The sequence below is a fragment of the Benincasa hispida genome, chromosome 8, assembly GCF_009727055.1.
Source record: "Benincasa hispida cultivar B227 chromosome 8, ASM972705v1, whole genome shotgun sequence".
Lineage (NCBI taxonomy): Eukaryota > Viridiplantae > Streptophyta > Magnoliopsida > Cucurbitales > Cucurbitaceae > Benincasa > Benincasa hispida.
In genome coordinates, this window is record NC_052356.1 from 27,965,713 (window position 1) to 27,978,282 (window position 12,570).

General features: G+C 32.7%; 1 protein-coding gene across 1 annotated transcript; it reads left to right on the plus strand.

The window, feature by feature from the left end:
• The first annotated feature begins 3,579 nt into the window (after positions 1 to 3,579).
• Positions 3,580 to 8,363, plus strand: LOC120082460 (proteasome subunit alpha type-5). The gene is made up of 10 exons (XM_039037640.1): positions 3,580 to 3,692; positions 3,810 to 3,855; positions 3,975 to 4,056; positions 4,236 to 4,316; positions 4,656 to 4,769; positions 4,853 to 4,954; positions 5,378 to 5,436; positions 7,059 to 7,161; positions 7,763 to 7,828; positions 7,952 to 8,363. Exons 2-10 carry the CDS (start codon positions 3,842 to 3,844, stop codon positions 8,042 to 8,044), a joined length of 714 nt encoding a protein of 237 aa, XP_038893568.1. The 5' UTR covers positions 3,580 to 3,692; positions 3,810 to 3,841; the 3' UTR covers positions 8,045 to 8,363.
• The last annotated feature ends 4,207 nt before the right edge of the window (positions 8,364 to 12,570 follow it).

Genomic DNA, 12,570 nt, shown 5'->3' on the forward strand with positions numbered 1-12,570 from the left:
AGCTCTCTCTATAATAAAGCGAGAATCAAGAACGAATAATGAAAGCAAGAGTAATAGCAAGTGTCGAGTCATCAAGAACAATATCCAGAAAATGAGTATTGAGATGAGTGAGAGTGAGCAGCAAGAATCGAGTGTTGAGAGTCACATGCTTTGAAGGGTTGTTACGATAATTTCACCTTGTGATGATGCAGATAGAAAGTCAAAAAAACTTTATTGTCTAAAAGTGGGTATTTTTTCATTTGAGCCCTCAAAAGTGGGCAATTTGTATGAAGCTATCATTATTATACCTAAACAAGACTTTAATCTTGGTTTTATGATATTTATTATGTAACTTTTCTATTTTTTATTCTGTTTCATGATTTTAGGTTATTTTTGTTAGTATTTTTTCATGACATTGATGTATGGAATATTACCCACTTTTAACATGTTTTAGTAGTTGAATTCAAGTTAAATAAAGCCAACTTGGTTGTAGTTAAGGGAAATTAGACTTGGAAATATAGTATAAAGAGCCTTCGAGAAAAGTTAAGTTTCTTTGAAATTCTATGTAGTATAGGTTGCATCTTTAGAATCATTCAAGCTTGACTTTATCAATCTTGCTTGTGGAGTGATTTAGATCTCGAACAAGGAATGGTCTTCTTTGCTTTGAGATATTTAATCGTCAATCTAATCCCGTTTTTACTTTCTTTGGGTTGATATTAAACTTGTTTTTGGGGTTTCTTAGGTCAAATTCTTTGGGTCTTATTCTTCAACGTGTTTCTAAGATTTCACCCTCAAAATTTTTTTATCCAAATTTCTTTTCAAGGGCCTAAGAATTACCTTTTGTCGTAGTGGTGGTAACACACAACAACATTATGTCTTAGTTTACCACAAAGTTATTGTCTGTGTCAAATTGTAATTGCAATCCTCAAGTAAAATTTATAATTGTAGTTCCACAATATAGATTTTTACTAAGAAAAGGAAAATATAAACATCATAGATTTGACTCAATTTTAGATTTGTACATCATTCTTGGCCATTAGGGAAAAGTTGATTTGCATATCATGCTTGGAGGAAGCGCTAGTTGTTTGATGTTGATTTAAAGGAAGAAATACCTGTTATTGAGGAATATATTAATTTCTCTACAAAATTATGTGCATTTTCTTTTACATTTTTTCTCTCTCTCTCTGCAACTCTAGGGGCCGTTTGGATTGAGGTTTTTTCAATACCCAGGAATTAAGGATGTCTGAAAATTATATGTCTGGAAATAAAATTACTGGGAATCAAGGATGACTATGTTTGGTTGTGCATGGGAAAACAATATCTGGGAATAGTATGTGGGAATTAAAAAAAAAAAAAATTGAGATTGTGAAAACAAGTCCAAACGATCGTTTACAAAATACTATATGATCGCTTAAATTATCTACACGATCGCTGAGCTCCGCTACACGATCGTTTACAAAATACTATACGATTGCTTAATTATCTACACGATCGCTGAGTAACAAAATGCTATACGATCGCCTACCCAATGATATACGATCCCCTACCAAATGCTATACGATCGCTTACCAAATATTACATGATTGCTGAGCTCGGCTACACGATCGCTTAGCTCTACTACACGATCGCTGAGTAACAAAATGCTATACGATCGCCTACCCAATGCTATACTATCGCCTATCCAATGCTATATGATTGCTTACCAAATGCTACATGACCGCTGAGCTCAGCTACACGATCGCTGTGTAACAAAATGCTATACGATCGCCTACCCAATGCTATATGATCGTCTACCCAATGCTATACGATCGCTTACCAAATGCTACACGATCGCTTACCAAATGCTACACGATCGTTTACCAAATGCTACACGATCGCTGAGTAACAAAATGCTATACGATTTCACGGCTGGAAGGAAGGAAAATCGTGATAGGAAGTGGAAGAGGAAATGAAAACCCACACTTCTCAATGGATATGCAATTCCTTCATTTGTGTGGGTAAAAGATACCTAGGAATTGCCTTTTCCAAGATAAATAAACAAATCCCACCAACCAAACATGGGCTTTGTAAACTCATTCCCATTCCCACCTTCTTTTTCCTCCAACCAAACAACCCCTTAAATGCTTCCAATGACTCCCTCTCAACCACCACTAATGACATACTTTGATGACCAATTTTGATAGTCAAACTCTAATAACTACTTCCAACGATAACCACCTCTTGCGACTACCTCCGATGAAGGCTACCTCCAACATTCATTTCTAGCGACCACCTACAATGTCCCAACTCCGATGACCACCTCTGACAATCAAACTCCGACGACCACCTTTGACAACAAACTACCTCCTGTGACTACCTCCATCGAAGACCACCTCCAACAATTATCTCCATGACCACCTCCGACGTCCAACTCTGCACAGTTACATCTCTAGCGACCAAATTTGACGATCACCTCTAGTGACCAACTCCGACCGCTAACTCTATCGATCATCTCCAATAACTAACTCTAATGACTAACTCAGTTGATCATATATAAAAAGAACAAAAATTAAAAAACATGGGAAATTATAGTGTTTTTTTAATATAAAATTAAAAGTATTAGTTCATAGTGTGTAACAATCAACCTAATATCGTAATTTAACATGAATAGAAACATTTTGAACATATAACAAAACCAAACAAACTTGCATGTAAAAAACATAGCTAATCATATGATATTGACCAGTTTGGGCATAAATCCTTATAACTTTATTTTTTGTTTCACCCGATAAACTTTGTATGATATTGTCCAGTTTAGGCATAAACCCTCATAACCTTGGTGATAGTTGTTCTCTTTTATATACCCATGATCATCCCCTTATCTAGTCAATATAGGACCTAGATCACATTTTCAACACCAATATACATGCATAATAAACCATAACCTATAATTTGACATAAGATGCCGTACAAAACTCCAAATCCCTTGATGTATTTGTGCATATTTCACTCATACATTCCACTAATGTGAAAATATATTGTAATTTTATTGTTTGTATGAAAAAAAATATATTTTGTCTACCTCAAGTACAATGATTACAAGTTAAAATTTATAAAATGCATGTGAAGGTTTTAAGTTGACATCTTAAAAATTTAGAAAAATACGTGGACAATTGAAGGGTTAAATAAAAGTTCAACAAACAAAAATAACAACTGAAAAATCATACTTTTTTATATTAAAAATACTACAATAGATATCTCTTACTTAATATCAAGTATGCATTCTAAACACATACTAAACAATTTTGCACACCAAATACATATTTTCTAACTCTATAGACATATTAACTCTACAAACATATTAACTCCCGACTTCAAGACTCACCTCAACGCTAAAGACAGCCTCTACATAATCATTTTATCTAGAAAAAACTCCTTTGACCCTTTTTCAAAACCGCTACTTTAAAATGGTAATTTGCTTTAGTGCCCCCTAAAATTTGTCTTATTTTGGCAATTTCCCACCGTCTATCTGATTTTTAGGTTGGGCCCTAATCGAAATGGGCCTTCATGAACCGGGCGAAAATGGCTAAACCAAAAAACCCGATGGACTCCAGAAAAGCAACCCGAAGAAAACCCCCGCACCATCATCTTGCTTCGCAAGAAAGGGTCTGCTTAAAGCTTACTGAACAAAGCTCTTGTTGCTGCTCCTTCTTCTTCTTCCTTCGGTGTCTCAGGCAAGTAGATCTCTGTCTCTCCTCCAAATACTCTCTTTGTTTTTCTGTATTCGAATTTCCATCATATTGGAATTTTGGCGCTTTTGATTTGGTTCTGATTTCTCATTGTTTGTGCAGAATCTAGCCGGTTTCTTCAATTGAATCGCAAAATGTTTCTCACCAGGTGATCCAGTGCATTCTCTTATCCTCCACGGCATTTCGTTCTCTCTTCGTTTTTATGTTGTTTCCATTGTTTAATTTTGCGGTCTCTCTTTTTGTGCTTCTGGTTCTGGGTCTTTTCAGGACGGAGTATGATAGGGGTGTGAATACCTTCTCTCCTGAAGGTCGATTGTTCCAGGTTGAGTACGCGATTGAGGCTATTAAGGTAGTTTATTGTTTTCCTTCCCTTTCGCTCTCTCATTTCTGGGTTATTTCCATTAAAATTTGTGTAGAAGTTTGTGAGATTCGGAGAAGTGTAGGGAAGTTGAGTGACAGAATCTTACATGCCTTTTTTTCCACCCCCATTTTATTGAATCAGCTGATTCCCTCCTTAATTTTTTGCAGCTTGGTTCGACGGCTATTGGTTTGAAAACAAAGGAAGGCGTTGTGCTTGCGGTTGAAAAACGTATTACATCTCCACTACTGGTCTGCCCCATTTCCTTAGAACTTTCTAAATTTCGTTATTTTTTTGGTCAATTGCTTATATTATCATATTCAGCTTAAATTAGAGGCATAGTCTACGTAGATACTGTAATAGATATGGTTGTATATGGGATGTACAAGGTTATATGCAAGTTCAACTTCAATATCTTGTCATCAATCTTGAAACTGAAAGTTGTACTTTGAATTTACTGAAAATTAGTTATTGACCCATTTTCTTATCTGTTTGGATTTCAAGGCTGCCTTTATTTGTCTTCAATTTTCATATTGGAGCCTAGGCATTATTTTTTATGTTATATATTCATTTTTGGAACTTTTATTTAGGAACCAAGTAGCGTGGAAAAGATAATGGAAATTGATGAGCATATAGGATGTGCAATGAGTGGATTAATTGCTGATGCTCACACACTTGTTGAACATGCTCGAGTTGAGACCCAGGTACTGTTGATACTATTTCCTTGCATCTATGGTTGGTATGTTTGAAAGACAAACTATTGAATTTTGAACTTCATGTTCTGCAGAACCATCGGTTCTCATATGGTGAACCAATGACTGTGGAGTCTACAACACAAGCTCTTTGTGATCTAGCCCTAAGATTCGGCGAAGGCGATGAGGAGTCCATGGTTATTACCACAACTTCATGTTAAATTAATCTAAACTGGCATTAAAATGGAAATGGCTTAACAACATTTATTTTGTTACTTAGATTCCATTCAAAGTATAACCTTCATATATATTATATGATTAGGGAAGTATTTCATGATTAATATTTCCGGATGTAAAAAATGAGTTTTTGGATGACCAACTTTCTGATGCTATTGACATGAATGTATGCAGAAATTGGTAATACTTTTCATGTGGTTTTATTTGAATTGAGGATGGTATCCTGTACTAGTGAAAAGTAGGAGGGCTGTATTCCCCATTACCATCTTCCGACTTCTGTATTTGAAAGAATTAGATCCCTTGTATTTTTCTTATGATGAAAAAGGATACGTGGTGGTATTATTTCGCTTGCTGATACAATACATTTTTTTTTCTCTGTACAGTCTCGACCATTTGGTGTAGCTCTTCTCATTGCTGGCCATGATGAAAAGGGGCCCAGCTTGTAAGTTTTAACACTGATAAAGAATATACTGATTTATGTGATTAACTGTTATTTCACTGCATTATGTGTTTTGCACCCCCACCTCCACGGCCCAAGTGATGGTTGTGTGGGTGTGTGTGAACACGTTGTTTGGCATCTATTCGCATGGAATGGAAAAGAGGTTACATCATTTTATTGAAGAATAAAAACATCTATTGTTGAGTAATTTTCTCATTGAGGTGTTTCATACTTCTACTAATCACAACCCAGGGAAAAAGTTCAAATTGCAAATGTTGAAATTTATGTGATATTGTCGCTTGATGAGCGAGCTACATTCAAATACCTTTTTGATGAGAGACATGTAGTGTAGACAAACGATCTAAGTTGGAGAATTAAATGGTCATCCCCAACCCTAATGACACAGGAGATTACCATTTGAAAAGGTTCCAATCAACCAAAAGTCAAGCAAAAGATGACATCAGACTGCTACTCTTTGATAATGTAATGCACCCTCAAAGAGACCGTAAATTCACAGGGGTTATCAAATAATACGTATCATTTTTATCTTCGGTCCTCATGTTTTTCTCTTCAATTGGTCAATCACCCTCAAATAACCAAGATAGATACAAAGCTAGTGTTTCTAGGTTTTCTTTTGAGATAAGAACCAAATGACAGTTAGAGGAGTAACCCATTCATTTTATAAAAATTATGAGGTTTCTCCAATTTTTCAATGTAGGATTTTCAACACGCTCTCTCAAGATAGTGCTTACAGGTTCACCATTCTTGGGTTGGATCAATTTCTATTTTTCGGAACCAAATACTCATTTAGGCTTCATGAGTTCTTATGTCATATTAGACTAACGTGAATTTCCATCTCAAAATCAATAGGGAATGAGAGGAGTAACTCATATATCTTATAATGATTATGAGGTCTCTTCATCTTTCCGATTATCTATATGCTAGTTGAAGCATTGTTCATGTACCCACACGTAGGACCTATAATTTTTAAAGTAGAGTGATGATAAGTCTGTATAATTAGGGATGTGTCAGTTTATAGTAGGTTTAGGTGAATTTGTTAGAGGTGGTTACAACTAGAATAAAAAAGTATCCCGGTGTTTCTTGTAACAATGTAAAAATGAAATTAAACATTTTCTGTGATAATATGCACTTTAGTGATTCTCCTTGGGTGTTGCTTCTGAATTTACCATTATCATGATTTTTCTCTTTGCTTGATTATGGTTGTTTTACCAATGTTTATGCTATCTATTCTACTTTTTTTTACCGGTTTTTCTGTCTTGTGCATGTGTCTTTGAGCTTTATGAAACAAGTTTTTGTTTGGCACTCATGTTTCTAATTTTAAGTATTCTGCTAAAGCCACTGCAATCATTTGCTTTCTAATGTCAAATAACTTTTCTAATTAATTATCACTTGTTTGCATCATCTATGCAATTTTTGATGTAGTGTTCATTTTTATTTGTGTAGATTACTGCTAGCATTGTATACTGTTTTAGTATTCATTTCAAAATTTTGTGCATGCATGATTAGGAATCTGCATTAAGGATTAACTAAAAGTCTTTCCGTCATATACTGGCAGAAATGACATTTCCCCCCCAGTTTTTAACCTGATAATCTGTGGTATGCAGATTCTACACTGACCCATCTGGCACCTTCTGGCAATGCAATGCTAAAGCTATCGGTTCAGGTTCTGAAGGTGCAGATAGCTCTCTGCAAGAGCAATACAACAAGGTATGTTTTCTACTTTATTGGTGTCAGATGTAACTGAATGCTATGGTGGCGTACCCCTTCTTTTTCTTCCATTTTCAGGAAAAAAAAAAAACTAGATAGGTGAAACACATTCCGATCTCATAGTTGTCTGATGATGGGATTTTGGTAGCTAAGCTACTTAGAGGACGGAGATTTATAAAGATATTTGGTCACCAAGGGTGAACGTTTTATTTACAAGCAATATGAGGTCTGGTGTTTTTGAAGTAAAAATGTGAAAAAAACGATATGTACATATATTATATATACATATTTATGATATGTACAAGCAAAATGAGATGTGTTTGACTCAGAGGTTAAATATAAAACACCAATTTCTCTGCGTTTTTTATTATCATAATTATTTGAGATAAATCTTACCATTTTCCTCAACGAAAGGGGTTTCAACAAATAGCCTTATTACAAGCATCATCAGAGCACGTCTGCGACTGTTACACCCATGCTTAAGCAACTACATATTTGAAAGTTGAACACCAAATGTTTTTAATTTTGATATATTAGATCAACCTCTTGCTTTTTGTTAAAAATCCACATACACCAGTACCATATTCAACTTTTATTGCAGGACCTAACGCTTCAAGAAGCTGAAACCATAGCACTTTCCATTTTGAAGCAAGTTATGGAAGAGAAGGTAAATAAATATGGCGTTTGATTCAATTAAACATTGGAATGAGATATCAAGAAGCATTGCACTTTTAACATTAACTTTTACATCTAATAACGTGCTGATTAAACCCACTCCCTCTTATTTCAGGTTACTCCCAACAATGTCGATATTGCGAAGGTGTCTCCAACATACCATCTATACACCCCTGCAGAGGTGGAGGCGGTCATTAGCCGGCTATGAGAGGTTCTTTCGAAAATCTTCTGGACTGCCGTTATGTTTCTTGTCACTGGCATGTATTTGTACTCTTCTTTGTCTGGTGAGGGAGAATCTCATGTTTTTGGCTACTTTCCAAGCTATTGGTAATGTGTTTACCGATATCTTACAGATTAATTATGGGACATTCTTGATGGGTTATTGCGAACTTAGATGAACATTTTGATTAGTCCTTTTACGAAAGTTCTGAACATTATATTCTGATTCGCCATTTTGTTTCAAAACGTGAGAATATCTTGTGGCAAACAGGAAACATCGACTTAGCAGCAAGCAGATTCATTGTCTATATCCTTCTGTCTTTTTGTTTTTGTTTTGATGTGACCCTTAGATGCATTTATTTGGATATGATATTTGATATGTGCTTTAGATGTGGGAATGAGAACATTGAGATGGGGAGAAGAAAAGAATATAGAGGCTTCATCCTTCTAGATGTCAGTACAGGGTTCATCCTCCTTTTCTTTTCTTTTCTTTTCTTTTTTTTGAGTCTTTTAATTATTTTTTCTACTCCTTTCTATTTCTTAAAAAGAAGAAAAAGTACACGGAACTTTAAGGTAAAATGTTGTGAAAATTCAGTGGAAAAATGTTTGAATAAATGTTTGAATGAAGTTAAAAATAAATATATGTTATTATTTCCCAATTTTGATTTTTTGAAAATGAAAAGCTTTGGATGATAAAAAATAAAACTTACATCAATTTTGAGGTGAAATTATACATTGATGTATAAAACTATATAATTCATGTAATCAGATAAGTCTATAAACCTTAAAAAACTTCCATCGAGTCTAATTGATAGGAAAAAAAAAATCAAAACTTTGATGAATGAAAAAAATCAGAATTTTCTCATACCAAAATTTTGAGATTTCGACCAAAATTTTAAAATATGGATGGAATATAATGTATTAACTTAGTATTATTATTTTAGTACTTAATGTGTTAGATTGGTATTGGATCATATTTAAGTTACTTAGGGTGTGTTTGGTGCGTGATAAAAGTAGAGAGTTGAGTTGAGTCGATTTGATAATTATTATCGAATTAAATTATTTGGAGAGTTAAATTGTCTGAGTTTATTTGCAAGAGTTGAGTTGAGTTGGTAGTTATTGTCTGTGTTGTTTGCTGAGTTGAGTTGGTAATTATATTATCTATGTTTGTTATGTTGAATTGAGTTGAGGGATCTGATACAGTTTTTTTGTGAAGGAGATTAATTCTATTTTTTTCTATTTGTTTTTTAGTTCATTCTTTCATTTTTTACTTTTATGCTTTGCAATTGTTGATTAACTTTCAAATATACACGTATTTTCTCAAATCATTTATGACATAAACTAGATAATCTCAATTTTTTTGTTCAATTTGTAGAACATAATAGATTATTTTTCATATATTATTTTCAAAAACTGTAATAATTCTAATTCTTTTCAATTTGTAAAATATACCAACAAAATACATTTCATATTGCTGCTCAATTAATTGGTATATTGTATATATATATATTGAAGGTAATTATTATAATTACTAATTGGTATATTATATGTATATATATTGAATCTTGCTAACTTAACTTTATTATTTCACATATCATACAGTTTATTTTTATATAATATGGATAGTATATTTGAAATTGAAATTATACATAGGATAATTACCTTTCATTTAATTATGATGGTGAGAATGTGATGTAATACAATGACATTTTTCATAAGATCATAAAAATAATATGAATCGACCGAACATGTGGCCGTTTCCAAAAAAATTCACAAAATATATGTTCTTTTTGATACTTATAATATCCGTGTTATAGTACAAACACAAAAATTATATGTCATGACATATGCAAAAATTATCATTCTTTTGACGATAAAAAAAAATAGATTTGGAGAGAAAGAAATGAAAATATCACTAGTTTTTAGGATTAGTTTTGAGTGGGTAAAAAAATGTGGTTTTAATAACCCACCGTTTTTCTTTATGGCTTAACAAACATGGTTAATAAATATCCATCCAACCTAACAACTCATATACATTTATCAAACACCCGTCAAAGATTTTGATGCATTTATATTTTTTTGTCTTGAAAATTCAAGATCTTCGAAAGTGAACGCTTTTCATTACTTGCATATTTTTGGCGGTTGATTATTTATTTATTTATTTTTGATAACCTCATTATTATTAAAACTATGAAAAATGTCTTTAAATTTTGTACCTGTTTCAAATATCCTTAAAACTTTTGGAAATTTTGCTAATATTCTTTAATTTTTTAAACAAAGTTCAGAACACCCTCACTCGGTTTTTTAATAGAAAATCTTTGTTCTTTGTTTCAAAATTACTCTAAAATGTCATTGAACTTTTAAAAAATATAGGCATATATATATGCTTTTATTCAAAGTTTGAAATATCGATGTCAGTGAAAATAACGAGGTTTTGGTATTGATGGAAATTTTAGAAAATTGCTACAATTAGTTAATAAAACTTTGATTGTAGATCAATTAGACTATGATTGACTATTTTTAATCCTCATTTTTATGAAGTAAAACAACATTTAGATGTATATTGTAAATGTTGATTCAAGAGTAGAAATTTTAAAAAGTAATGAAAAATAGTTACAAAATAATGTAAAGATAGGAATATATTTTTAGGTGAAATGATGTGAAAAATGGAAGTTTTGGATGATAAAAGGAAAAAACTCATACCAATTCAATATTGAGGTGAAATGATACGAAAATTGAAGGAAAAAAGTTTGAATGAGGCTTAAAAGAACATGTCCTTTTTTGTGGTTTTTTTTTTTTAAATAAAAAATTCAAATTCTTTAGAAACGAAAATTTCAAATTGAAAATAAAACTAAAAATTGAGAAAGTTGAAAAATAGAAAAAAAAATAACATATTAAATAAGTTTCATCCTTCGTCGAAAATGACATTGATGTGTGAAAATACACAATGTATGTAATCAAGACCATAAAAGTGAAAAGCTTCAACTAAGCTAATGTAACTAATTCCAAAAAAAAAATAACTAATAATAATAAAATAAAGAATTTTGAAATTTCTCAAAATTTTAAGATTTATCGAAATTTTGCTAAAATGGGGGGAAATCTAAATAAAACATTGCTTGAAATTTTCATAGAAACTTCTCAAAATTTCCTCGAAATGGGGGGAAACCGAAATTTCCCCTTATCGAAATTTTGAAGCCATCGAAATCTTGAAATTTTCCACCATGCTCTTACAATTGGTATTTGGATGAAAATCATTAGTATTTAGGCCACATTTACCAATTCATAATGAAATTGGTGTAATCATAATCAAATTCCATTGATAAATCAGTTGTAATGGGTCTCAATCGCAAATGTATTGAGATCGTTTTTAATCGCACTTACCTAAAATTAAGAATTTTGTCAAATTTACTATTATCGTTATGATTACCTTTATCTTCAAGAGCCAAACTGTTAGGATAACGGTAACGATAACAATAAATATGAAAAAATTCATAGTTTTTTTTTCTTTGAAATAGTAACAAGAGTGGTAAACATAGCCATAACCATAATCATAGCAGTAATGGTAACGATACGACGTAATTTTCAGACGCAATTCAATTGGTCACCTCACGCTTGCCATTTAGATTACATTACTTGATTATGGATTTTCAACTGGGACCCACATGTCAGTATGAATGCAGAACATCGGTAAATACTAGAAAACGTAAAACATGGGTCCCACTTTCTAAAATACCTTTCATTTATTGTGAATACACCTCCCATAAACATGACCTTAGTTTAAAAGATACACTTGTATTGGGTTGTATGTCCTAAAACTCGTAGTTTGTATTGTTAAACATTTTCTATTATCAATAAAGATGTTATTAACATTTATTTAATATAACTATTATTGAATATGTAAATTGCACTTATAAAGACTAAATCCAATAAACTAAGATTCATGACTAATATGAATACTTGAAATTTATGTGGAGACATAAAGATGGATCAAGTTCGAGTAATAGCCAAAATGGTCTATCGTATATTAATAAGGTTGGGTACCTTACTCTGGTAACACTATTGGATGTGACCCGCTTTGTAGATAGTACAAACGATGTGATTTTGAATCGTTAATGTAGAGACATGAGAAGTGGGGGCGTCCTATGCAATGAGTTTGCATAAGATCGGACCAAGAAATAAGTCACTCTTACTTTATAACGTTGTTTATTGTTTAAGATTGAATGTTTTGAATAGATGACATAGGTAACTCAACCTTAATTCCGAGCTAACTATGAACTCCTGTTTATTCGGGATTATCCTTAAATTTGCATCGGTAAGAGTTGACTCAACAACCTTGGCTCAATAAGCCTCCCACTTCAGGGATAAGAGCGGGTAGATAGCTGGGGACATAGGATGCAAGACAGAATTCACACCTATCTAATTTAGGGATAGGAGAAAGGTTGTTCTCTTAAGTATTGAATCCAGGTATTGAACAAGGGGCCCCACCCTCTCATTGGTCCGAGAGTGATTCAGTTT